Source organism: Oncorhynchus nerka, linkage group LG25 (assembly GCF_034236695.1).
Source record: "Oncorhynchus nerka isolate Pitt River linkage group LG25, Oner_Uvic_2.0, whole genome shotgun sequence".
NCBI classification, from domain to species: domain Eukaryota; kingdom Metazoa; phylum Chordata; class Actinopteri; order Salmoniformes; family Salmonidae; genus Oncorhynchus; species Oncorhynchus nerka.
In genome coordinates, this window is record NC_088420.1 from 54,324,324 (window position 1) to 54,351,150 (window position 26,827).

General features: G+C 42.7%; 1 protein-coding gene across 1 annotated transcript in view; it reads left to right on the forward strand.

Moving 5' to 3' along the window:
• The first annotated feature begins 4,002 nt into the window (after window positions 1-4,002).
• shank2b (SH3 and multiple ankyrin repeat domains 2b) overlaps window positions 4,003-26,827 on the forward strand; it is a 144,625-nt gene continuing 121,800 nt past the window's right edge. Inside the window, 9 exon segments of the mRNA XM_065009875.1 lie at window positions 4,003-4,221; window positions 6,850-7,056; window positions 8,644-8,715; window positions 9,692-9,800; window positions 10,344-10,495; window positions 17,571-17,738; window positions 20,669-20,785; window positions 23,658-23,735; window positions 26,481-26,547. Coding sequence (XP_064865947.1) covers window positions 4,003-4,221; window positions 6,850-7,056; window positions 8,644-8,715; window positions 9,692-9,800; window positions 10,344-10,495; window positions 17,571-17,738; window positions 20,669-20,785; window positions 23,658-23,735; window positions 26,481-26,547 — 1,189 coding nt within the window.

Consider the following 26,827-nt stretch of genomic DNA (forward strand, 5'->3'; position numbering starts at 1 on the left):
TAAGCTAAGGACTCTGGGACTAAACACCTCCCTCTGCAACTGGATCCTGCACTTCCTGACGGGCTGTCCCCAGGTGGTAAGAGTAGGCAACAGCACGTCTGCCACGCTGATCCTTAACACTGGGGCCCCACAAGAGTGTGCACTTAGTCCCCTCCTATATTCCCTGTTCACCCACGACTGCATGGCCAAACATGACTCCAACACCATCATTAAGTTTGCTGATGACACAACAGTGGTAGTCCTGATCACCGACAACGATGAGATGGCCTATAGGGAGGAGGTCAGAGAACTGTCCGTGTGGTGCCAGGACATCAACCTCTCACTTAATGTGAGCAAGACAAAGGAGCTGACCGTGGACTAGAGGAAAAGGTGGGCCGAACAGGCCCCCATTAACATCAATGGGGCTGTAGTGGAGCGGGTCGAGAGTTTCAAGTTCCTTGGTGTCCACATCACCAACAAACTATCATGGTCCAAACATACCAAGACAGTCGTGAAGAGGGCACGACAAAACCTTTTTCCCCTCAGGAGACAATTTCTTTTTGGCATGGGTCCCCTGATCGTCAAAAGGTTCTACAGCTGCACCCTCGAGAGCATCCTGACCGGTTGCATCACCGCCTGGTATGGCAACTGCTCGGCATCTGTCCGTAAGGCGCTAGAGAGGGTAGTGCAATCGGCTCAGTACATCACTGGGGCCAAGCTTCCTGCCATCCAGGACTTATATAATAGGCAGTGTCAGAGGTAAGCCCATAAAATTGGCAGAGACTCCAGTCACCCAAGTTCTAGACTGTTTTCTCTGCTACCTCACTGCAAGCGGTACCGGAGCACCAAGTCTAGGACCAAAGGCTCCTCAACAGCTTCTACCGCCAAGCCATTAGACTGCTGAACAATTCTTAAAAATCGTCTCTGGACAATTTACATTGACCCCCCCCCCCCCCCCGTTGTACACTGCTGCTACTCACTGCTTGTTTGTTACCTATGCATAGTCACTTCGCCCCCACCTACATGTACAGATTACCTCAACTAGCCTGTACCCCTGCACACGGACTCTGTACCGGTGCCCCCTGTATATAGCCTCATTATTGACATTCTTATTGTGTTACTTTTTATTATTACTTTTTATTTCAGCCTACTTGGTAAATATTTTCTTCTTCTTGAACTGCACTGTTGGTTAAGTGCTTGTAAGTAAGCATTTAATGGTAAAGTCTACACTTGAATTCGGCGCATGTGGCAAATAAAGTTTGATTTGATTTATAGTTTCCCACTTACCACAAGCATGTGAATGCCCCGATAATATAACTTTAAACTATAACAAACAATGTAACATTTCTACTCTAGTGTAATCTTTTGCATAACAACTGTGGAACATGTTTAGCTATAGGAATATGCTTGTACAGTACACGCTAGCAACACAAGTAAACATTAGCAAACACTCCAAATCTGTGTTTGGCGCCAAATGAGGGGATAGGAATCACGTCCCAATGATATCTCCTTTCTCCTGCAGTGTGCACTCACTATTTCACTACTTCCCACAAATCTAAAAGCATTGGATTTGGTGGAGACATGGGTGATTGGAGGTTTCCACCTTATTTCTTATTCCAGTAAATTCCTTTCATTTCAGTGAAGGGAAGTGAACAGGTGCACACTTTGGGAGTAAAGAAAGATAATTGGGATATAGCATTATCACAGTCCTGTTTGTATGTGTGCGTGTGACATTGTAATAAATGTATGGATCTGGGTGACCCTGTCTCTTCTCTCCTCTCTCATCTCTCCTCTCTCTTCTCCCTCCCCCAACCACAGTCCGATATCAGGCCTGACGTCCAGTGAGAAGGAGATACTCCACAGTGTGTGTGTGTGTGTGTGTGTGTGTGTGTGTGTGTGTGTGTGCGTGCGTGCAACGTTGTGTGTGTGATGCTGTGTGCATGTGTCTGTGTGGGAAGTACACTGTGTTTGTATGTGTATCTGTGTCTGTAATTGTACAGATTTCTAGGTAACACTGTGTGCTCCATTCGCTCTCTCTCTCCGCTCCTCTCCTCTTTTTCTCTTGCTGGCCTGACCAGTAGGCTATCATTCCTCGTTGCCTAATGTCCAGTGAGGAGGAGATGGACCAGAACTTTTGTGTGTGTACATGTGTATAAAGTACACTGTGTAATATTTATTTTCTCCTCACTCTTCTCACCTCTCTTCTCTCCTTTCTCCCCTCCCTCCCCCGGCAACAGCGTAGTACGGTATCATACCTCGAAGCGCAACGTTGAGTCCAGAGGTGGCGTGTGTGTGTGTGTGTTTCTGTGTGTTAGTCTTTTATGTGTGAAGTACACTGTGTCAATGTGTGTATCTGGGGTCGGTTACAGTATAATGAAGCCCTATAACTCTGTGTCCTCTATCCCTGGCCCGACCATGCCTCGTAGCCAGACCTTCAGAGCTTGTACAGTTGAAGTCGGAGGTTTACATACACTTAGGTTGGAGTCATTAAAACTCTTTTTTTTTCAACCACTCCACAAATTTCTTGTGAACAAACTATAGTTTTGTTCAAAATAATCAAAATAAATCAGCCAAGACCTCAGAAAAACAATTGTAGACCTCCACAGGTCTGGTTCATCCTTGGGAGCAATTTCAAAACGCCTGAAGGTACCACGTCCATCTGTACAAACAATAGTACGCTAGTATAAACACCATGGGACCACGCAGCCGTCATACCGCTTAGGAAGGAGACGTGTTCTGTCTCCTAGAGATGGACGTACTTTGGTGCGAAAAGTGCAAATCAATTCCTGAACAACAGCAAAGGACCTTGTGAAGATGCTGGAGGAAACCGGTACAAAAGTATCTATATCCACAGTAAAATGAATCCTATATCGACATAACCTGAAAGGCCGCTCAGCAAGGAAGAAGCCACTGCTCCAAAACCGCCAGAAAAAAGCCAGCCTACGGTTTGCAACTGCACATGGAAACAAAGATCGTACTTTGTGAGGAAATGTCCTCTGGTCTGATGAAACAAAAATAGAACTGTTTGGCCTTAATGACCATCGTTATGTTAGGAGGAAAAAGGGGGAGGCCTGCAAGCCGAAGAACACCATCCCAACCGTGAAGCACAGGGGTGGCAGCATCATGTTGTGGGGGTGCTTTGCAGCAGGAGGGACTGGTGCACTTCACAAAATAGATGGCATCACGAGGCAGGCTAATTATGTGGATGTATTGAAGCTGCATCTCAAGACATCAGTCAGGAAGTTAAAGCTTAGTCGCAAATGGGTCTTCCAAATGGACAATGACCCCAAGCATACTTCCAAATTTGTGGCAAAATGGCTTAAGGACAACAAAGTCAAGGTATTGGAGTGGCCATCACAAAGCCCTGACCTCATTCCTATAGAAAATGTGTGGGCAGAACTGAAAAAGAGTGTGTGAGCAAAGAGGCCTACAAACCTGACTCAGTTACATCAGCTCTGTCAGGAGGAATGGGCCAAAATTCACCCAACTTATTTTTTTAATTTAAATTTTTACCTTTATTTAACCAGGCAAGTCAGTTAAGAACACATTCTTATTTTCAATGACGGCCTGGGAACAGTGGGTTAACTGCCTGTTCAGGGGCAGAACGACAGATTTGTACCTTGTCAGCTCGGGGGTTTGAACTCGCAACCTTCCGGTTACTAGTCCAACGCTCTAACCACTAGGCTACCATTGTGGGAAGCTACCCGGAACTTTTGACCCAAGTTAAATCATTTAAAGGCAATGCTACCAAATACTAATTGAGTGTATGTAAACTTCTGACCCACTGTGAATGTGATGAAAGAAATAAAAGCTGAAATAAATCATTCTCGCTACTATTATTCTGATGTTTCACATTCTTAAAATAAAGTGTTGATCCTAACTGACTAAGACAGGGAATTTTTTACTGTGATTAAATATCAGGAATTGTGAAAGATTGATCCGACTTCAACTGTATGTGTGTTAGTAGTATATACTGTATAATGTACATTGTGTAGCACTGTCTCCTCTCTCCAGTAGACTATCATGCCTCGGAGTCCTACGTCCAGTGAGGAAGAAATGGCCCAGAGTGTCTCTGACGGGTCTGGAGGTTTTGAGACAGACAGCTCCAAGGAGGAGGCTGGCCATGGAGGACCTGGAGGGGAAAGGGCCAGCAGAAGGACCGACAGGAGGGCAGAGAAGGATAAGGCCGCCCGCAGGGAGTCACTGGTCTTCTGTGTGGTCATCCCTGACCTGCAGCAGTCTGTGAGTATACACCTCTGTCTCATTAAACTGTTTTTCTTATCATACTGCAGGAATATGCTATCTAAATCCAGTTCGAAGTCAAAACATAAGCACTTTTCACTTTCCATTTGTGTTGTCATAACTGACCGACAGCAATCCATGAGTAGGGACAGGGACATTGTATATATATATATTTTTCATATTAGTCATTTAGTAGACAGCCTTACATACAATCAGTGCATTCAACTAAAATAGTTAAAACAATTAAGAAACTTCAAAAAGAAAAGGAGAGCCTCACACTATGAGCTCAAAAGCAATAATTTAATAACCAACATTTCGACAGACAAGCTGTCTTCATCAGGGTATAATGACAAACACTGCAGGTCACTAGTTTATATCGTTTGGAAGGACACACACAGATGTCTGTAATCATGGCCGGGTGTGGAACAACGACCACATCACAATCATTACAAGTAAAACATATTCAAAAAAAACTGCAGCTATCTGCGAAATCAGTGCTAATGAGAGTAGAAAAATAATTGGGATGCTTCATGCTGGTTGGAATTACGACATACCGGTAGTTGTTTCTGCAGTTTGTTACTGCGTTTTGCTTATATGAAAGACTGAACCCTAGGCTAGTAAAATTGTAAGTAAAGCACAAAGCTGTTTAAAAAAACGAGGTCATAGCAATCGTGGGATATTTACGCCAACCTACAATTGCTATGTACTGTATAATGTATAAACTGAAAGTCAGACTGTTCTCAGCCAAGCAATTAGATAGATACAGTGCCTTCAGAAAGTATTCACACCCCTTGACTCTTTCCACATTTTGTTGTGCTACAGACTGATTATGGATGAAATTGAGTTTTTTTCCCACTGTCCTACACACAATACTCCATAGTGTCAGAGTGGAATTATGAGTATTATTATTTTTTTATGTTTACAAATTAATAAAAACTGAAAAGCTGAGATGTATTGAGTTAATAAGTATTCAACCCCTCTGTTGTGGCAAGCCTAAATAGGTTCAGGAGTAAAAATGTGCTTAGCAAGTCACCCAATGCATGGCATGGACACACTCTGTGTGCAATAATATTATTTAACATGGTTTTTGAATGACTACCTCATCTCTGTACCGCACACATACAGTTATCTTTAAGGTCCCCCAGTCGAGCAGTGAATTTCAAACACAGAATCAACCACAAAGACCAGGGAGGTTTTCCAATGCCTCTCAAAGAAGGGCACCTATTGGGAGATGGGTAAAAATAAAATAAAAAGCAGACATTGAATGTCCCTTTGAGCATGGTGAAGTTATTAATTACGCTTTGGGTAGTGTATCCATGTTATGGGAATGCTTGTAATCGTTAAGAACTGGGGAGTTTTTCAGGATCAAAAGGAAACGGAATAGAGCTCAGCACAGGCAAAATTCGAGAGGAAAAACCTGGTACCGTCTGCATTCCATGAGACACGGGTAGATTCATTTACCTTTCAGCAGAACAATAACGTAAAACACAAGGCCAAATCTACACTGGAGTTTCTTACCAAGAAGACAGTGAATGTTCCTAAATGGCTGAGTTACAGCGTTGACTTAAATCGACTTGAATATCTATGGCAAGACATGAAAATAGTTGTCTAGTAATGATCAACAATTGACTTGAAGGAGCTTGAAGAAATCTGAAAAGGATCATGGGCAAATGTTGCATAATCCGGGTGTGGAAAGCTCTTAGAGATTTACCCAGAAAGACACACAGCTGTAATCACTGCTAAAGGTGCTTCTACAAAGGATTGACTCAGGGGTGTGAATACTTACATACATGAGATATTTCTATATTTCCTTTTCAATACATTGCGACATTCCTCTAAAAACACATTTTTACGTTTGTCGTTATGGGGCATTGGGTGTAGATGGGTATAAAAATGTATCATTTCATCCATTTTGAATTCAGGCTGTAACACAACAACATGTGGAATAAGTGGAGGCATATATGCTTACTTTCTGAAGGCTCTGTATGTCAGAGGGAGAAAGAAAGCAATTGAAAATCGGTAGCTTGGTTATTCAGCCACGAAACACACATTTTCTTGCTGAGAAGAAGTGCTGTTGTTTTTCCAAATTCCTTATCAGAAATGAACAGGCACTCTCATATAAACCCACTAGGATTTTCTGGATAACAGCATAATCCATTGCTATAATCCTTACTAATTGATTGAGCTAATTCCAGTTATTGTTTCCTTCCACCAATACTGTGTAGTGCGCACCTCTGCCAAATGACTTCATGAATATGGAATGATCATTTTTTTGTCCAGCTTCTTTTGGGAAGAGGCTAGCTAATTACTGAAACAGAATATCATTCGTAGACATTTCCATACTGTTCTATACAGGACTTCCTAGTCTATTCTACTGTAAATAAAATACTATATTCACAGCCATTGTCTCACTGGCAGGGAGACGTGTGCTATTGTTTGTCCAGGTCCATCTGTTACCACCTGCTGCCAGAATGGAACATCTGCATGTGTGTGTTAGAAGCAGAAATGTATGCTTTTTAAACCCAACGCCACCTGTCCTCTAATGTTTTGGAGCAGAAATGTATGTTTAAACTCCAGGTTTGGTATGTTAGCATGATCTTTGCATATGTTGTCTTTGTTTTGGAGCAGACATGTATGAGGTTTAAACCCGAGGCCACCGTATGGGTTGCTAAACAGCAGATCCTGTGTACACTGACCCAGACGTTGAGGGACGTGCTGAACTATGGCCTGTTTCAGCCCGCCGTGGAGGGCCGCAAGTCTGGCTTCCTGGACGAAGAGCGCCCCCTCAAAGACTACCCTACTCCCGCCAGCATCAAGGGGGTTCCAACTCTGGAGGTACAGTAAAAGTACTGCTTTGATCCATCCCTCAGGTCCAGCCCTAACCCTAGGCCGAGTCCTAACTCTAACCCTCAGACTAACTCACCCACCAGCATCAAGGGGATCCCAACTCTGGAGGTACAGTAAAAGTACTGCTTTGATCCATCCCTCAGGTCCAGCCCTAACCCTAGCCCGAGACCTAACTCTAACCCTCAGACTAACTCACCCACCAGCAGCAAAGGGATCCCAACTCTGGTTGTACAGAAAAAAGTGCTGCAAAGTTAGTCTGTATTATTAAAACGCACATCCATCACTGATTGCCTCACCACATGCAGTACCTTCATCAGGCTATTACGTTTTGATCAAAGAGTGGATCTTCGTCTTGTCAAATAGATGCGCTCCTGGCTCAAAACATTACACTATAAAGTATGTGGTAGAGCAATCGTGTGTGCATTGCAGGCCCTACTTAAATAATCCAGTACGGCTCCATCCCTCAAGTCCAGTCCTCCTGTATTGGCAAACGTAAGTCACTGATTGCTCGACAACAGACCTTTATTAGGCGAGCACAATGTTGTTATGGATTGTGTGTGTGTGTGTGCCCTACTTCCTCCATCCAGCACTGCTCCATCCCGGCGGTCCAGTAACACAGCACTGGACACGCTGCTCGAACCCCAACCAGGGGTGCTGTATAAGCACTTCTCCGGGTTGATCATTTTCAAAGAATCTCATCTGTAGAAAATTCAGCCACTTAATGAATGATCGAGGGACTGCATCACTATAATAAGTCTTGTTTTCCCAAACAGCTCAGCTGGATTTGTGATGAGGCGGCATAGCGGGAAACTCCATTCTTGGCTCCTCTCTCTGTTCTTTGTTCTATATAGCCTCAGTCAGTGGTCCCCTGGTATCACTAGTACTTAATTACTGCCTGCCTGGGTGATATTCTCTAGTATAGTACACCTTAGTTACTTAGTATTAGACATACGGATCACCCATTCTGGGGCAGTATTCATAAAGTGTCTCAGAGAAGTGGTGATCAGTTTTGCCTTTAAGATCATAACTGAGTCTTTATAGAACAATGACATGGACAGGGGGGGGGGGGGGGGGGCTGATCCTAGATCAGTACTCCGACAGTACGCTGAGATGATTTTGTGAATATGGGCCCTGGGTATGATTGGGAAGTAATCTTTTTTTGAATCTCCTTTCTACAGTTTTGTTATAAGAGGAAGGTCTACCAACAACACAATGTGAAAGTTTCCATAGATACAAAAAAATCCTCTTGGCTCCCTCTCTCTGCTTTGTTCTATATAAGCCCAGTCAGTGGTCCCCTGGTATCGCTAGTACTGAAGTCTTAGTTACTGCCTGCTTCTTCTACTGGTAGTTGTACACCTTACTTAGTATTGAATATATGGATCACCAATATCAGCGCCGCAGGGCATGATTATATCTGTTTTGTTAGTCGGGATCATTGCGAGTTGATTATAAGAGGCGTTATAGGGTGTTGATGCTCATGATTAGTATTAACAATGCATTACAACAACATCATAGTGTATTATACCGTTTGGCTTTAAGTAAAGCGTTACCATTCTTCTCTTCTCCTATTTACAGTTCCGTTACAAGAGCAGGGTCTACCAGCAGCCCAATGTAAACGAAATGCAGATTGCCAAAATCCACACGCAGGTGAGAAAAATAAATTAGGCTTCATATTCCTTTTTCACTTCTTCTTTCAAGTGCCTTGAATATCTATTGCTGATGTAATTTATTGTATTGGATCAGGTGAAAGCTATATCTTGGACCCTTTTCACACTATATATCCGTCAATGATGGAACCGTGCTGAAAAGAGCAATGTGAAAAGACAATATTAGCCGCAGTGGAGTACGGCTCAGGTCATTACAGTCGTGTGTGGAAAAAATGATATTATTAACGGAGCTTGTCTCTGAGCCTTTCATTGTATTATGAGCGAAAGAACATCTCAGGGCCTTTCTCTGTAATACTGATCAAATCAATACACTATTCGGCTACAAGCTGAATATAAAGTGTGAATTATCGAAGTGCATCATTTCAATGGGCTCAATATTCAGCAGGTATGTGTTTTAACACATAGAACAGGAGGGATTATTGGATTAAGACAGAAAACGACTTGAGTCCAGGAGAAATTCTATCCCTGTCCTTCTCGGTCAAAAAGGAATGCCACACTAAATAATTCACCCATCAAATTCCATCCCTGCTGTTTCCCCTGTTCTTTCAAGTCCACTCTTCCTTTATGTGTGTTCGTGCGCGCGTGCGTGTGTGGTGTGTGTTGGAGTTGTTCAAAGTGTGTGTACTGTGGCTGTGTTAGAGTGCTCTGGTCAGCGTCAGTCCCCCTGTAGTGTCTCTGTCCTGCCTGAAGGCTGCAGGCGAGCCTCTCTCCCTCTGCCTGGCACTGTTCAGCTCAGCTCAGCTCTGGGACCTGCTCTCTTAGCTATTTATAACTGGCCTGGAAAGCAGCACATGTGTCCCTGGTCCCTGGGAAAGCACCATGAGAAGAACAGCAGTGCAGAGACCTGTGTAACCATCATCTGACCTCCCTTCTGTACCAACCTCCCTGTTCCTGTATCACCCCCCCCCCCCCCCTGCTCTCTCTCTCTGTCTTTCTCTGCCCCCTCCTACTCCTAGGCCAACTATAGGAAATTCATGGACCACATTCAGCATCTCCAGCTGGATAAAGTGGTAAAGATGCTGGAGAAAGGCCTCGACCCCAACTATCAAGACCCTGATACTGGTGGTACGCCACACACACACACACACACACACACACACACACACACACACACACACACACACACACACACACACACACACACACACACACACACACACACACACACACCTAGGCTCTTACTCAATATTGTGATGTGCACCTCATGTTGTATTATACAGCAGCTGCTGAGAAGTAAACAGTGTCTGATAAATTATGAATAGCTTAGTTTACTGAAAAAGGAAATTAGAGATCAGCTCACCTCAAATGTTTTTAAAATCTCAGTTTACGGCTACAGTAGACTGAGACAATTGCTTGTGTTTTTGTGCACCTTCATTCTGTAGGACCTATAGGGCTGGTTTCCAGGACAAAGTTTCGTCCTGGACTACAAAGTTATTTCGATAGCCGTTCTTCATTGAACATGCCTTCTATTCCAGAATTAGCCTCCTATTCCAGGAAACCTACCCATCGCATTTGCTCTGATGATGTTCATACAATACACCCAGGGTTTCTTCTTTTAAGTAATATCCGTAACACTGAACAGCACCATGTTGTGTGTTTGTTTTGTAGAAACTCCACTGACCTTCGCAGCCCACCTTTACAACGTGGAGCAGGTCATCGTTGTATTGAAACAAGGTGGAGCACATCTGGACTTCAGATCACAAGACGGGATGACCGCTCTCCACCATGCGGTCAGGGCCAAGAATCAGGCCACGCTGAAGGTTATCCAGCATCTCTATGCCTTTTACAGCTTATATAAAGTCGGCCACAATTCCCCTCTCTACCCCTTCCCCTTGGCCTTACCCTTTGATGTGTGCAGATCTGTATGGTTGAAGCAACATAGTGGAACATCCGCCACTACTGCTTTTCTCCAGACCCTTCAGATCTGCAAACGTAGAAGGGTTAGGGCCAAGGATATGGGAAAGAGAGAGAATTGGTATCGGCTGATACCTTTTAGATTTTTCTAAACAATCTATCCCATAACAAATCAAATCCAACTTTGTCACATGTGCCGAATACAACAAGTGTAGACCTTACCGTGAAATGCTTACTGACAAGCCCTTAACCAACACCCCACATATAGGAATCATAATTGACAATGTCCTACGCATAACACATGTGAACAACCACCTGGATTTGGTCGGTCGTATGTAGCAAAATTTGAAATGGTGTGTTTTTTTTTTTTACATTGGATAAGAGTAAAGACTCAGAGCTACAACATGGTATATCATACACTGCAGTTGAGGAACAATGGGAAAGTAATTGAGTTTGAGTTTATTTTTATTTTTACAGGGACAGTGCACATTAATCAACGTTTTAGTAAAAGTGCCGGTTTTAGCCAACCGGCTAATTTTCAACTGCAGTCCCTGGGCAGGTTTTTAAAATTAATTACAATACAGACAATCAATGAGCAGTGAGCACACGCAGAGCAACATAGGACAAGCAAGACATAGCATACACGCAGAGCAACATAGGACAAGCAAGACATAGCATGCAGACAGAGCAACATAGGACAAGCAAGACATAGCATACAGACAGGGCAACATAGGACAAGCAAGACATAGCACACGCAGAGCAACATAGGACAAGCAAGACATAGCATACAGACAGAGCAACATAGGACAAGCAAGACATAGAATACAGACAGAGCAACATAGGACAAGCAAGACATAGCATACAGACAGAGCAACATAGGACAAGCAAGACATAGCATACAGACAGAGGAACATAGGACAAGCAAGACAGCATGTAGACAGAGCAACATAGGACAAGCAAGACATAGCATGCAGACAGAGCAACATAGGACAAGCAAGACATAGCACACGCAGAGCAACATAGGACAAGCAAGACATAGCATGTAGACAGAGCAACATAGGACAAGCAAGACATAGCATGCAGACAGAGAAACATAGGACAAGCAAGACATAGCATGCAGACAGAGCAACATAGGACAAGCAAGACATAGCATGCAGACAGAGCAACATAGGACAAGCAAGACATAGCATGCAGACAGAGAAACATAGGACAAGCAAGACATAGCATACAGACAGAGCAACATAGGACAAGCAAGACATAGCATGCAGACAGAGAAACATAGGACAAGCAAGACATAGCATGCAGACATAGCAACATAGGACAAGCAAGACATAGCATGCAGACAGAGAAACATAGGACAAGCAAGACATAGAATGCAGACAGAACAACATAGGACAAGCAAGACATAGCATGCAGACAGAGGAACGTAGGACAAGCAAGACATAGCATGCAGACAGAGCAACATAGGACAAGCAAGACATAGCACACGCAGAGCAACATAGGACAAGCAAGACATAGCATACAGACAGAGCAACATAGGACAAGCAAGACATAGCATACAGACAGAGCAACATAGGACAAGCAAGACATAGCATGCAGACAGAGAAACATAGGACAAGCAAGACATAGCATACAGACAAAGCAACATAGGACAAGCAAGACATAGCATGTAGACAGAGAAACATAGGACAAGCAAGACATAGCATACAGACAGAGAAACATAGGACAAGCAAGACATAGCATACAGACAGAGCAACATAGGACAAGCAAGACATAGCACACGCAGAGCAACATAGGACAAGCAAGACATAGCATACAGACAGAGCAACATAGGACAAGCAAGACATAGCATACAGACAGAGCAACATAGGACAAGCAAGACATAGCATGCAGACAGAGCAACATAGGACAAGCAAGACATAGCATGCAGACAGAGAAACATAGGACAAGCAAGACATAGCATGCAGACGGAGAAACATAGGACAAGCAAGACATAGCATGCAGACGGAGAAACATAGGACAAGCAAGACATAGCATGCAGACAGAGAAACATAGGACAAGCAAGACATAGCATGCGGACAGAGGAACATAGGACAAGCAAGACAGCATGTAGACAGAGCAACATAGGACAAGCAAGACATAGCATGTAGACAGAGCAACATAGGACAGGCAAGACATAGCATGCAGACAGAGCAACATAGGACAAGCAAGACATAGCACACGCAGAGCAACATAGGACAAGCAAGACATAGCATGTAGACAGAGCAACATAGGACAAGCAAGACATAGCATGCAGACAGAGAAACATAGGACAAGCAAGACATAGCATGCAGACATAGAAACATAGGACAAGCAAGACATAGCATGCAGACAGAGAAACATAGGACAAGCAAGACATAGAATGCAGACAGAACAACATATGACAAGCAAGACATAGCATGCAGACAGAGGAACGTAGGACAAGCAAGACATAGCATGCAGACAGATAAACATAGGACAAGCAAGACATAGCATGCAGACAGAGCAACATAGCACAAAACCCATAAAAGCAACAAAGTGTTTTCACACCTCACAAGCTACAGACAGCAGACAACATGGAAAGCAGCAATACACAGCTAGGGATTATGTTCACAAATCTGATTGACCTTTAGCCATGTCTTCATGTTTTTGTGAAAGTGTGATAGGTGGTGCAATTCTGCTTTGAAAGTTGATAAACTTGTAACATCACTTTAGAGATAATGGTCTTTGCATGTTTTGGTACCTACTAGAGAGCTCTTCTTTGTCTATACCTATTCAACATTGATCACACCCAGATACTTTATGTCTATGTCCTGGGAAATTTTCTTGTCACTTACAACCTCATGCTAATCGATCCCGAAGAAGCTTACGGACAATGTCAAATGTGATATAACGAAGCACCTGAGTGAGTTGGGTGCGCAATTACGCAGGTACTTTCCAGAAACGGATGACAACTGGATTTGTTATCCCTTTCATGCCCTGCCTCCAGTCCACTTAACGATATCTGAATAAGAGAGTGTCATCGAAATTGTAACAACTGGTTCTTTGAAAAATGTATTTAATCAGAAGCCATTGGGCTGTGCTCAGAGTATCCTGCTTTGGCAAATCGCGCTGTTAAGACACTGACACCCTTTGCAACCACGTACCCACAGTTGAAGTTGGGAGTTTACATACAACTTAGTCAAATACATTTAAACTCAGTTTTTCACAATTCCTGAAGTTTAATCCTAGTAAAATTATTTTTAAGAATGTGAAATGTCAGAATAATAGTAGAGAGAATTATTTATTTCAGCTTTTATTTATTTCATCACATTCCCAGTGGGTCAGAAGTTTACATACACTAAATTAATTGCCTTTACCATTTTTAACTTGGGTCAAACGTTTCGGGTAGCCTTCCACAAGCTTCCCACAATAAGTTGGGTGAAGTTTGGCCCATTCCTCCTGACAGAGCTGGTGTAACTGAGTCAGGTTTGCAGGCCTCCTTGCTCGCACATGCCTTTTCAGTTATGCCCACAGCAATTTGTGATGGCCACTCCAACACCTTGACTTTGTTGTCTTTAAGCCATTTGCCACAAATTTGGAAGTATGCTTGGGGTCATTGTCCATTTGAAAGACCCATTTGCGACCAAGCGTTAACTTCCTGACTGTTGCTTCAATTTATCCACATAATTTCCCTCCCTCATGATGCCATCTATTTTGTGAAGTGCACCAGTCCCTCCTGCAGCAAAGCACCCCCACAACATGATACTGCCACCTCCGTGCTTCATGGTTGGGATGGTGTTCTTCGGCTTGCAGGCCTCTCCCTTTTTTTCCAAACATGACGATGGTCATTATGGCCAAACAGTTCTATTTTTGTTTCATCATCCCAGAGAACATTTGTCTAACGCTCTTTGTCCCCATGTGCAGTTGCAAACCTTCGTCTGGCTTTATTTATGGCGGTTTTGGAGCAGTGTTTTCTTCCTTGCTGAGCGGCCTTTCAGGTTATGTCGATGTTGGACTCGTTTTACTGTGGATACAGATACTTTTGTACCTGTTTCCTCCAGCATCTTCACACGGTCCTTTGCTGTTGTTCAGGGATTGATTTGCACTTTTCGCACCAAAGTACGTTCATCTCTAGGAGACAGAACGCGTCTCCTTCCTAAGCGGTATGACGGCTGCGTGGTCCCGTGGTGTTTATACTTGCATACTATTATTTGTACAGATGAACGTGGTACCTTCAGGCGTTTGAAAATTGCTCCCAAGGATGAACCAGACTTGTGGAGGTCAACAATTTTTTTCTGAGGTCTTGGCTTATTTTTTTTTCAATTTTCCCATGATGTCAAGCAAAGAGGCACTGAGTTTGAAGGTAGGCCTTGAAATACATCCACAGATACACCTTCAAGAGGTGTAAAAAGCCTATCAGAAGCTTCTAAAGCCATGACATCATTTTCTGGAATTTTCCAAGCTGTTCAAAGGCACAGTCAACTTAGTGTGTGTAAACTTCTGACCCACTGGAATTGTGATACAGTGAATTATAAGTGAAATAAACGGTCTGTAAAAAATTGTTGGGAAAATTACTTGTGACATGCACAAAGTAGATGTTCTAACCGACTTGCCAAAACTATAGTTTGTTCACAAGAAATTTGTGGAGTGGTTGAAAAACGAGTTTTAATGACTAAGAGTATGTAAACTTCTGACTTCAGACTACTGAATGTGAGAGTGGATTCTCAGCCCTCGCTAGCATGAAAACTAAATACAGACTATGCGTGGGAAATGATTTTAGACTGAGACTCTCCAATACAACCCAACATTGCAGAGTTATGTGCATCCTTTCAAGCACACCTTTCTCATTAACCTGTGATGAGTTATTCACAATTTTCAATGAACAATAAGGTTTTATATGTACGATGGGTAAATAAAGAGCAACATTATTGACTATTATTATATTTTTATTTGTGCCCTGGTCCTATAAGATCTCTTTGTCACTTCCAATGAGCCTGTATGTGACAAAAACTCACACTTATTCTTATGTTTAATAAATGTATCATAGAGTGTGTGGCAGGCTTACAATGATGGCAAAAAAACAACATTTGAGAGTGCGCTGACCCTGGTGCTAGAGGGGGTATGTAGCTGGAGGTTGATTGTTTGAAGGGGTACGGGACTATAAAAAGTTTGGGAACCACTGCTCTACGGGACAGTTGAGCTAACGTGCGCTAATGTGATTAGTATGACGTTTTAAGTAACAAGATAATTTCCCAGGACATAGACATATCTGATATGGGCAGAAAGCTTAAATTCTTGTTCATTTAACTGCACTGTCCAATGTATAGTAGCTATTACAGTGAAAGAATACCATGCTATTGTTTGAGGAGAGTGCACAGTTATGTATCAGGAATCAAGGTAAGACCCAAGTGGAGACTGTGTGAATTAACAATGTTTATTGTAACCACAGGGGCAGGCAAACGACAGGTCAAGGCAGATAGGGGTTGATAATCCAGAGTAGAAGCAAAGGTACAGGACGGCAGGCAGGCTCAAAGTCAGGGACAGGCAGAGTTCAGTAATCCAGAGGTGGAGCAAAGGTGCAGGGCGGCAGGCAGGCTCAGGGTCAGGTGGGTGGGTACAGGGTCAGGACAAGCAAGGGTCAAAAACCAGTAGGACGAGAAATAGAGAGGCTGGGAAAAGACAGGAGCTGACAGGACAAACACTAGTAACATTGACAAACAAGACGAACTGGCCCAGACAGTCACGTTTAGAAGTTAATATTCTGTTAAAACTTACCAAAATAATGTTTACTCATCAAATACCAATCCTGTACCACAGTGAACAAAAGTATAAACGCAACATTTAAAGTGTTGGTCCCATGTTTCGTGCGCTGAAATAAAAAAATCCAAAATTGTGTTTACATCCCTGTTAGTGAGCATTTCTGCCAAGATAATCCATCTGGTGTGGCTTATTAAACAGCATGGTCATTACATAGGTGCACCTTGTGCAGAGGAAAATAAAAGGCCACTCTAAAATGTGCAGTTTTTTCACATAACACAATGCCACAGATGGCTCAAGTTTTCAGGGAGCATGCAATTGGCATGCTGACTGCAGGAATGTCCACCAAAGCTTTTGCCAGATAATTAAATTGTTCATTTCTATTCCATAAGCCACCTCCAACGTCGTTTTAGAGAATGTTTGGGATGCTCTGGATCGACGTGTAATCCAGCATGTTCCAGTTCCCGAACAATATCCAGCAACTTTGCACAGCCATTGAAGACTAGTGGGACAACATTCCACAGGCCACAATCAACAGCCTGATCAACTTTATGTGAAGGAGATGGTGAATGGTGGTCACACCAGATACAGACTTTTTTTTTTATCCGCGCCCCTACCTTTTTTTGAAGGTATCTTGCATATCTGTATTCCCAGTCATGTGAAATCCATATATTAGGGCTTACTGAATGTATTTCAATTGACTGATTTCCTTATATGAACTGTAACTCTTTGAAATTGTTGCATGTTGCGTTTATATTTTTGTTCAGTGTATAAATTGGAGAAAAAACACTTAAAAAACAGACTGTTTATTTATTTTTTGTACTATTTCCTCCTGTCATCATCCTAAGGAGGATGAGCTGGCCAATAAGCGGGCTACTGCATGAATGTTTTTAATGAGCAGTATACGCCCACACCATTCTGTTGTTGTGGTTCGCCCACACCATTCCAACACAGAAAATCGGCTATTTAACTTGCTTGAATACAATACTCATATTGTAATTAATTATAGGTCATCTTTTATAGAAATCGGGAAACATTGGACAGTTACTTTAAATAAAGTGTAGCTCAGGGCTGAAGTTTCTCCTGTGTACAGATCTAGGATGTATCAGCTTCCCCAAACCTAACCTTAACCATTAGTGGAAAAAATGTTTAACTGACCTAAGATCAGCAACGTCAACTTAAACCTAAATTGCTCACCCTAATACTCTCTGTCGCCCCCCTCAGGCTCTACTGGACCTGGGCGCATCTCCAGACTACAAGGACAGCCAGAGTCTCACCCCCCTCTACCATACAGTCTTGGTGGAGGGAGACCCAAGCTGCTGTGAGCTGCTACTGAGGGCCCACGCCACCGTCTCTTGCCATGACGAGAACGGCTGGCACGAGATACACCAGGTGTAATAATCGATTGGATTTATATAGAGGTAGCCTAACGGTTAAGAGCTTTGGGCCAGTAACCTTTTGGGACAATAAGCTGGCAAGGTGGAAAAATCTGCCGTTTGGCCCTTGAGCAAGGCAGTTAACCCCCAACAACAACTACTCCCCGGGTGCTGATGACGTGGAAGTCTATTAAGGCACCCCCCCGCACCTCTCTGATTCAGAGAGGATTGATTAAATGCAGAAGACACATTTCGGTTGAATGCATTTGGTTGTGCAACTGATTAGGTATCCCCCTTTCCCGAAGGGTTTTACATACAAGTGTTCCACATACTGGTTTAGTTGAGAGTCTCAAGTTACAGCGCCTGATACAGTACTAATGCAAACTAGCCAAGCCATTGAAATGATATGGACTCCCTTGAATAAGCTATCTAGATATAATTCCGCTTTTGGTAGATGTTTCACTTTATGAATTGCTTTGGTTCAGAAGCAAGCTTGGCTAGACCATCAGCAGCAAAAACAACAGTAAGATAGCTCAGCTCAGTTGGTACTCTGACTGACATCTAGTGTGCAGAGCAAGACGATACAGTTGAGAATATCCGTAGTCTACCGACTCCTGTTTGGTCATTTTCTATGATAGTCCCGGTGTGCCTTATGAAAGCTAGGCTGCTGTATAGATTGTTTCATTTTCTTTGTTTATGTATTTGTGGCAGACGTGTAGATATGGACATGCCTTTTTTAACATGTATTTTTTTTACCTCCTCTCTGTTCGTTTGTTTGTATGTCAGACCTGTAGTTATGGACATTATTTGACCTGGTCTCTGTGTTTGTATGTCAGACCTGTAGTTATGGACATTATTTGACCTGGTCTCTGTGTTTGTATGTCAGACCTGTAGTTATGGACATTATTTGACCTGGTCTCTGTGTTTGTATGTCAGACCTGTAGTTATGGACATTATTTGACCTGGTCTCTGTGTTTGTATGTCAGACCTGTAGTTATGGACATTATTTGACCTGGTCTCTGTGTTTGTATGTCTCTGTGACATTATTTGACCTTGTCAGACCTGTCATGGACATTATTTGACCTGGTCTCTGTGTTTGTATGGACATTATTTGACCTGGTCTCTGTGTTTTGTGTCAGACCTGTAGTTATGGACATTTGACCCTGTGTTTTATGGACCTGTAGGTATTGGACATTGACCTGGTCTCTGTGTTTGTATGTCAGACCTGTAGTTATGGACATTATTTGACCTGGTCTCTGTGTTTGTATGTCAGACCTGTAGTTATGGACATTATTTGACCTGGTCTCTGTGTTTGTATGTCAGACCTGTAGTTATGGACATTATTTGACCTGGTTTCTGTGTTTGTATGTCAGACCTGTAGTTATGGACATTATTTGACCTGGTCTCAGACCTGTAGTTATGGACATTATTTGACCTGGTCTCTGTGTTTGTATGTCAGTTTGGACATTATTTGACCTGGTCTCTGTGTTTGTATGTCAGACCTGTAGTTATGGACATTATTTGACCTGGTCTCTGTGTTTGTATGTCAGACCTGGTCTCTGTGTTTGTATGTCAGAGTTATGGACATTATTTGACCTGGTCTCTGTGTTTGTATGTCAGACCTGTAGTTATGGACATTATTTGACCTGGTCTCTGTGTTTGTATGTCAGACCTGTAGTTATGGACATTATTTGACCTGGTCTCTGTGTTTGTATGTCAGACCTGTAGTTATGGACATTATTTGACCTGGTCTCTGTGTTTGTATGTCAGACCTGTAGTTATGGACATTATTTGACCTGGTCTCTGTGTTGTCAGACCTGTATATGGACATTATTTGACCTGGTCCTATGTCAGACCTGTAGGTATGGACATTATTTGACCTGGTCTCTGTGTTTGTATGACCTGGTCTCTGTGTTTGTATAGTCAGACCTGTAGTTATGGACATTATTTGACCTGGTCTCTGTGTTTGTATGTCAGACCTGTAGATATGGACATTATTTGACCTGGTCTCTGTGTTTGTTTGTGTTTTATGGCAGACCTGGTCTCTGTGTTTGTGTGTCAGACCTGTTATGGACATTATTTGACCTGGTCTCTGTGTTTGTGGCAGACCTGTGATATGGACATTATTTGACCTGGTCTCTGTGTTTGTATGTGTAGTTATGGACATTATTTGACCTGGTCTCTGTGTTTGTATGTCAGACCTGTAGGTATGGACATTATTTGACCTGGTCTCTGTGTTTGTATGTCAGACCTGTAGGTATGGACATTATTTGACCTGGTCTCTGTGTTTGTATGTCAGACCTGTAGGTATGGACATTATTTTGGTCCTGTGGTCTGTAGTTATGGACATTATTTGTGTTTGTGTTTGTATGTCAGACCTGTAGATATGGACATTATTTGACCTGGTCTCTGTGTTTGTGGTATGGACATTATTTGACCTGGCATGTCAGAGATATGGACATTATTTGACCTGGTCTCTGTTTGTTTGTGTGGACATTATTTGACCTGGTCTCATGTCAGATATGGACATTATTTGACCTGGTCTCTGTGTTTGTGTCACCTGGTAGTTATGGGCATGACCTAGATATGGACATTATTTGACCTGGTCTCTGTGTTTGTATGTCAGACCTGTAGTTATGGACATTATTTGACCTGGTCTCTGTGTTTGTATGTCAGACCTGTAGTTATGGACATTATTTGACCTGGTCTCTGTGTTTGTGTGGCAGGCATGTAGATATGGACATTATTTGACCTGGTCTCTGTGTTTGTATGTCAGACCTGTAGTTATGGACATTATTTGACCTGGTCTCTGTGTTTGTAGTTATGGACATTATTTGACCTGTTAGTTATGTAGTTATGGACATTATTTGACCTGGTCTCTGTGTTTGTATGTCAGACCTGTAGTTATGGACATTATTTGACCTGGTCTCTGTGTTTGTGTGGCAGGCATGTAGATATGGACATGTCCAGCACCTGGAGCACCTGTTGTTCTACGCAGCAGACATGGGTGTCCAGAACGCCTCGGGAAACACGGCTCTACACATCTGTGCTCTATACAATCAGGTGAGAAACACAAACCACCAATCAGCTGTCAATCAACAGTACAGAGGGGTTTATATTCTACCACCTACAATGTTTTAATTGGCATATTGTTTTGGTACAGGCCCATAGGGTCAATTCCATTTGAATTCATGCAATTCAAGAAGTAAACTGATTTGACTGAATTGAAATGGAATTCACCCCAATTCTGAAAATGATGCTATTATTAGCGAAGGGGGAAATTATGATGAATACATATCCTGTTGATTCGTCACGTGGATAAAGATTGACTGGATGCGCTGCTGATGATACATTTCACTGCGATGGATGAATCCTGGGTGAACACTAGTCAATATTGTCTTAACATTTGAAAATGTACCCATCTATCATGTTCTATATGGGCTTAGAGATCGATGGAAACGAATGATGACAATTATGAAAATGTCATTCATTACTGTGCGTGTGCGTTGACCCTTGTGTCAATGGCTATAGTTTAAATGTTAATCCCTCCTCTCTGTCATATGACCATTACACACACACACACACACACACACACACACACACACACACACACACACCCAAAACACACACACATTTTCCAGATGGTGGTTTTTGTATTGGATGTGTGTGTGTGATATCTCTCCTGTTCTCTGTAGGGTTCACTGCTCCCATGAGATATGGCAGAGATTTAAAAATAAAATGTAAAAAACTCTCTCCTGCCATTAGAGAGAGAGAGAGTCAGGAATGATGAGAGAGACATAGAGAAAGAGTAAGAGAGAGAGAAAGAGAGATGATTCCCTCTCCATTGTTTGGTGTTTGTGCAGTCTCTTTCCTCAAGTGCTCTGCTCAGCTCCTACACGGGCAAGGTTTATCTCAATGGCTTTCTGATTGGACGCCCTTTTGACAGCCACTAGAAGGGATAAACTTCACTGTACATCAACCTCAGCCTGATTTAACCTTCACATAATGTTATTATTATTATAGATATCTCTCCCATATTTTATGCATCATTTGTTGTTCATCTGAGGACTAGTGGCAGTAGAATATAAAAAAGAGCATGCTTCTTTGCATCTCTGCTAAAATCTCGGTAGCAGATTGAAAGGAACGAGTCTTATTCTGTACATTTAGTAATCGCTTGCTTTTCTAAAGTCTACCAACATTGCCAGCAGGCATGCCAGCCAAGACAAGCTAGCTACTCTTAATTTATTGATAGCCTAAAATGGCTTCTTGGTAGCTGGTAATGAGGTTGGGAGATTGGGAATCTATCTGGGCTAGCTAAAGCCAACTTCATACAATTTCTAGGTAGCTAGTATTATTAACAACAAAACGTTTAGCCAGATAAATCTGAGGGGGCCACATGCCCCTGTGCCCCCTATGGACATGATGCCTCTGCATTTATTGAACATTAAAACTATGAATATTCATATCTCAAAAGTACCCTTTTGATTTTGATAATTTTTTCGGCAGATTGTTTTTAAAAGTTTATCAAATTTCCAGAGTGGGCTCTCTGCTACTTTTAAAGTTATGATACATTTTATGAGCACCACCAACACAGTGATTAGGAAAATGGATTCGGGAACTCCCTCTGCTGGTGATTTGCTGATGGATAGTGCTAGCATGGATCCTTTGGACGTCCAACTCCACCGTCACACAATTAAGTAGAAAGTTATAACGGTTAAGGTAAGGGTTACGGTTAGGGTTATAGGTAAGGGTTATGGTTAAGGTTAGGGTTAGGGTAAGAGTAGGGGTTAAGGTGTAGGGCAGGGACGTCCCATGGATCCCGGATAGCACTACCCATTTTCTGAACACGCAATCCTACAAGAGAGATGCCATTGGTTAATGTTGTTAATATTGGTAATGTTGACTCAGTTCACGTGAAAATTCTATTTCAGAATATAGCCTTACTCCATATTTTCGAGCACACTATAAGGAGTACAATGTCATCAAGATGTTGTCTGTATAGGGTATGGTTCATGGTCCATAAGGTCTTACAGGAGGCATGGATTGGTCTAAAAAGGACCTCAAATGGCCACTTTCATCATGATTTTGTATGTAAAAAGCATGTTAAACATCCTTCCTCCCGATAACATTTGCATGGAAAGGGAAAGGGGATACCTAATGAGTTGCACAACTGAACGCATTCAACTGAAATGTGAGTTACTAAATAAAAATTCAGGCCATGCTAGCGTGCAATCGCCCAGTAGGCGGAGTATTAGCTTGAACTGGGGTGTGTGTGTGTTTGTTTGTGTGTGTATGTGCAGGCACTGTTCGTGTGTGGGCGCCTGCGTGTTTGTGTGCTTGATTGTATGGGTGTGTGTATGCTTGCGTGTGTGTATGTGTGTGTGTGTGTGGGCACGTGTATATGTGTGTTCGCGTGCGTGTGTGTGTTTGTAGTGGAGTCTTCCGTGGGTGGGCAGCTGAATCCAGCTAGCAGCAGGCTATAGTGCCACATACAGTTACCACAGCTCCATCTCTTTATTCACCAATCTTTACACTACGTGTATTCACTGCACTGAGATTCTTACTGGAGAACTGAGGTTTTACCTGGTAACAGACACAGGGCATCATCAGCCAGAACAGGGTGAGCTGCAGCTCCAGGACAATGATCAGTCCTGGAATGTTCTGGAATCAGTCTGGATCAGTTGATGGAATGGAATGCCTGAGCAAGATGGTTTCTGGTTCTCTCGTGTAATGGGCTCAGTACAGAAGAGGGTAATACTGTACAGTAGCTGGCTGCAGAAAGAGAGCGAGAGAGAGAGAGAGATAGAGAGATGAAGTGGAGTTTAAATTAATGAGGTCCTGGTCACAACCCTTACAGTGTCTTACTCTGTTCTCTCTCTCTCTCTCTCTCTCTCTCTCTCTCTCTCTCTCTTTAATTGTATTTATCCTCCCCAAGGAACACTGTGCCAGAGTACTGCTTGTTCGTGGTGCCAACAAGGAAGTGAAGAACTACAGAAGCCAGACATCACTCCAGGTATGATCTGACTCACACCTCAAACCATTACTGCTCACAGTAAAGGTTTGCTGTCGAGTATAGATGGCTACATTCCAATCTCCAGTCTAGCATGCCACATGGCCAGTATACTGCTTCCTTCTTCTATATGGTATGCTCTATAATGGTCATCCATTGTTTTCATTACTCTTCTTTTCTCAGATGAATTACATCAGCAGAGAGCTTGTTACAGTAGTGTAGTATGTGATACTATTTTTGCGGGGAGGTGGCAAGTCTATTAAGTCTGTGTTTTCGGTCTCATTTTGTTCACTTGCCTTTTCAGAAGGGAAATGCAATAGGTTTGTTACTGATTTAAGCAAAGCACTATATGAGTCAGTGGTTCCTTATATGGTAGTCTTTTATGTCGCTGTGAACAAGCAGTCAGTGGTCCTGGGATAATTATTCATGTTTTAATGGTTGTTTACATGCATGTCTCAGCGTTCCACGGTGTTCTAAATTTCAAACAACCAATTAGTCATACTGTAGGTGTGATGCATTTTGGGGGTTGAAGTAAAACATAACGAATGGATATCGAAATAGCTTTCTAGCTATAGTTGACTGTATGTTTTATTTTTCCCATTTATCATTCCTATTCTGTGTACCAACTGTGTACTACTTTTCATGCAGATACAGTAATTCCATATCCCACAAATAATTGAGCCGTGAATTCACACAGACTTTGTTTTGACCTATTTTATTTTACTGGCAGTAGGCCCATATAGCTGCTAAGACATATTGCTATTTAAGTAGCATGGCAAAATAAGAACTACTGCATGAGGTACATTAGTACCAAGCACACAAACACAAATAAAGTTTATTCTGGGAAAGAGTCTCCCATTGTGGTACGTTTATGGTACAAAGTTGAACATTTTTCACTAAATCCCCTCTTTACCTCCTCATGCTTTCTTAGCAGTCTGAACTCATCCTCAGTTACTCTGAACTCCTATTACTTGGTCTGATCCCCGGCGGAGCCAACTGTCTTCTCTTGCATCACGTTGGAGTCAGTGGAGTGTTGCTGTTTATGCAATGTACATTTCCGCCGAGCGCTGATGCGTCCTCAAATTCTCTCTATTATTCATTCATCCCTTCATACTTCTGAAATTGTTTCTTGCCTCAGTGACTCCTTAATTACAGCTAATTTGAAGGGGTCCATAAACCGCATTCACCACACCCAATCAAATTCTGATTAAGTCTTCCCAGTTAAACAGGCGTCTGCTGACTGATGGTGACAATTTAAGAGCTGAGATTAAGGGTAGCATCCCAAATGGCACCCTATTCCCTATATAGTACACTATGGGCCCTGATCAAAAGTTGTGCACTATAGAGGGAACAGGGCGCCATTTGGGACGCATCACTGATTCAGAGCAAATTGGACCACTTCATTCTTGCTCCTCTTTTCTGACCCACTTTCGTCCTAAAATCACATCCCGCTCCACTTCCTAGTACACCCTGCCGTCATACCTCACCTTATCTCCATATGGTTTGGGACAAGGTAATCCTCCCCTGCCTCACATCCTTCCTCATCCCCCCTCTCCACCTCTCTCTCTCTCATCTCTCTCTCCCACTCTCTCCCACCCTCCTTCTGCTCTCCGTTTCTGTGGTCTTTTTTCTCTCCGTCCCTCTCTGCCCAGCCGTCATAACTTACCTCCATACGGTTTTGGGGACCAGGTAAACAGACCGCAGAGCAGAGAGCGGAGCGCGTATGGTGTACTTTGCTGTGCAGAGTTAAGAGGGGGGTATAATCGTTTTAGCAGAAAGGGTTCTATAGCAGGCTATCATGGTGGTTACACTGTAGCAGAAGGTTGTTTCTGGGAGATGAGCTGGGAAGCAGGAGTCATGACATGTGTTGTCACCCCCAGAGAGGACCTACTGGCTCTCATCATCGTGAAACCATCAGCTGGAGATTATACAGCCTCGTTCCACACTCTAGCTGGCATTGAATTACAGCCCTACTACTCCAAGCCAATATACAGTAGCTACCGTAAGGTCATTGCTGTATTCCATTGATAGGTTCATTGCACTCATTTCAGCTGTGCTATTGAAAATGGACGTATACTTTGGGCTAATTTTCACTTATGCATCATTCATGGAAAAATGCTATTTGTTTTTCAATACGGAGGCAATTTCATATTTGCAACGGAGGGATGAGTTTATTCCGTTTATTTCCATGATAAGTAGCGATTCAAGTTGTGATTTCGGTTGTTCTTTTCCGGGACTGAACTTGCTGGATGTTCATGAGAGGTACTGTATGATTGAGGTGGAGACTTTGTATGGACTTTGTCTCCAGCGACTAAAACTATGGTCGACCTGCTTTGATGCAGCCAGAGCCTCAAGTCGTTTCTCCTACTCCACTGACCTGACTTATGTAAGACGAGCTAAAGGTGGCCTGAGCCGGCAGGGTCTACTGGCTGGATATGTGTTGACTCACCCACTGTGGCTGTAGCTCGGCTGTCCGCCACCCACGACAGTACAACTCTTAGCGGGCTGCTGTTTGTTGTGTTATTATTAGTAGCTATAATCATTTCAGGTTGCATTTCATAAAAGTGAGTCCTTCGACAATGGGTTTAAGTTGTTTTCGGGCAAATAACTGAGGCGCCGCATGTGGGAGGCCATCAGAGCAGGTAGTCAGGCATTTTGAATTATGAATACCATAGGTCAGCCATTTTGTTTGATTTAAAAATGGTACTGTGATAAATGCTAAAAGACAAATCTATCATTCTGTTCCAGGTGGCCATCATCGCGGGGAACTTTGAATTGGCAGAATTAATCAAGAATCACAAAGAGACTGATATTGGTAAGTTACTGAACTAAACACTTATATGTGTGTCTAATCTGGGTGTATTTTAAGAGAAGAAGAAAAGACGTTCTTGTTCTAATATAGGAAATGGTGAGACTGGTAAACCATTGAGCACAGCAGTCAGTATGGTTGACCAGGCTAGGAAATGGTGAGACTGGTAAACCATTGAGCACAGCAGTCAGTATGGTTGACCAGGCTAGGAAATGGTTGCAAGCAAATCTGTTGTATTGAATGGGATTCAAGTCATGTCCAATTCATGTGCTTCTTTATAAATGTT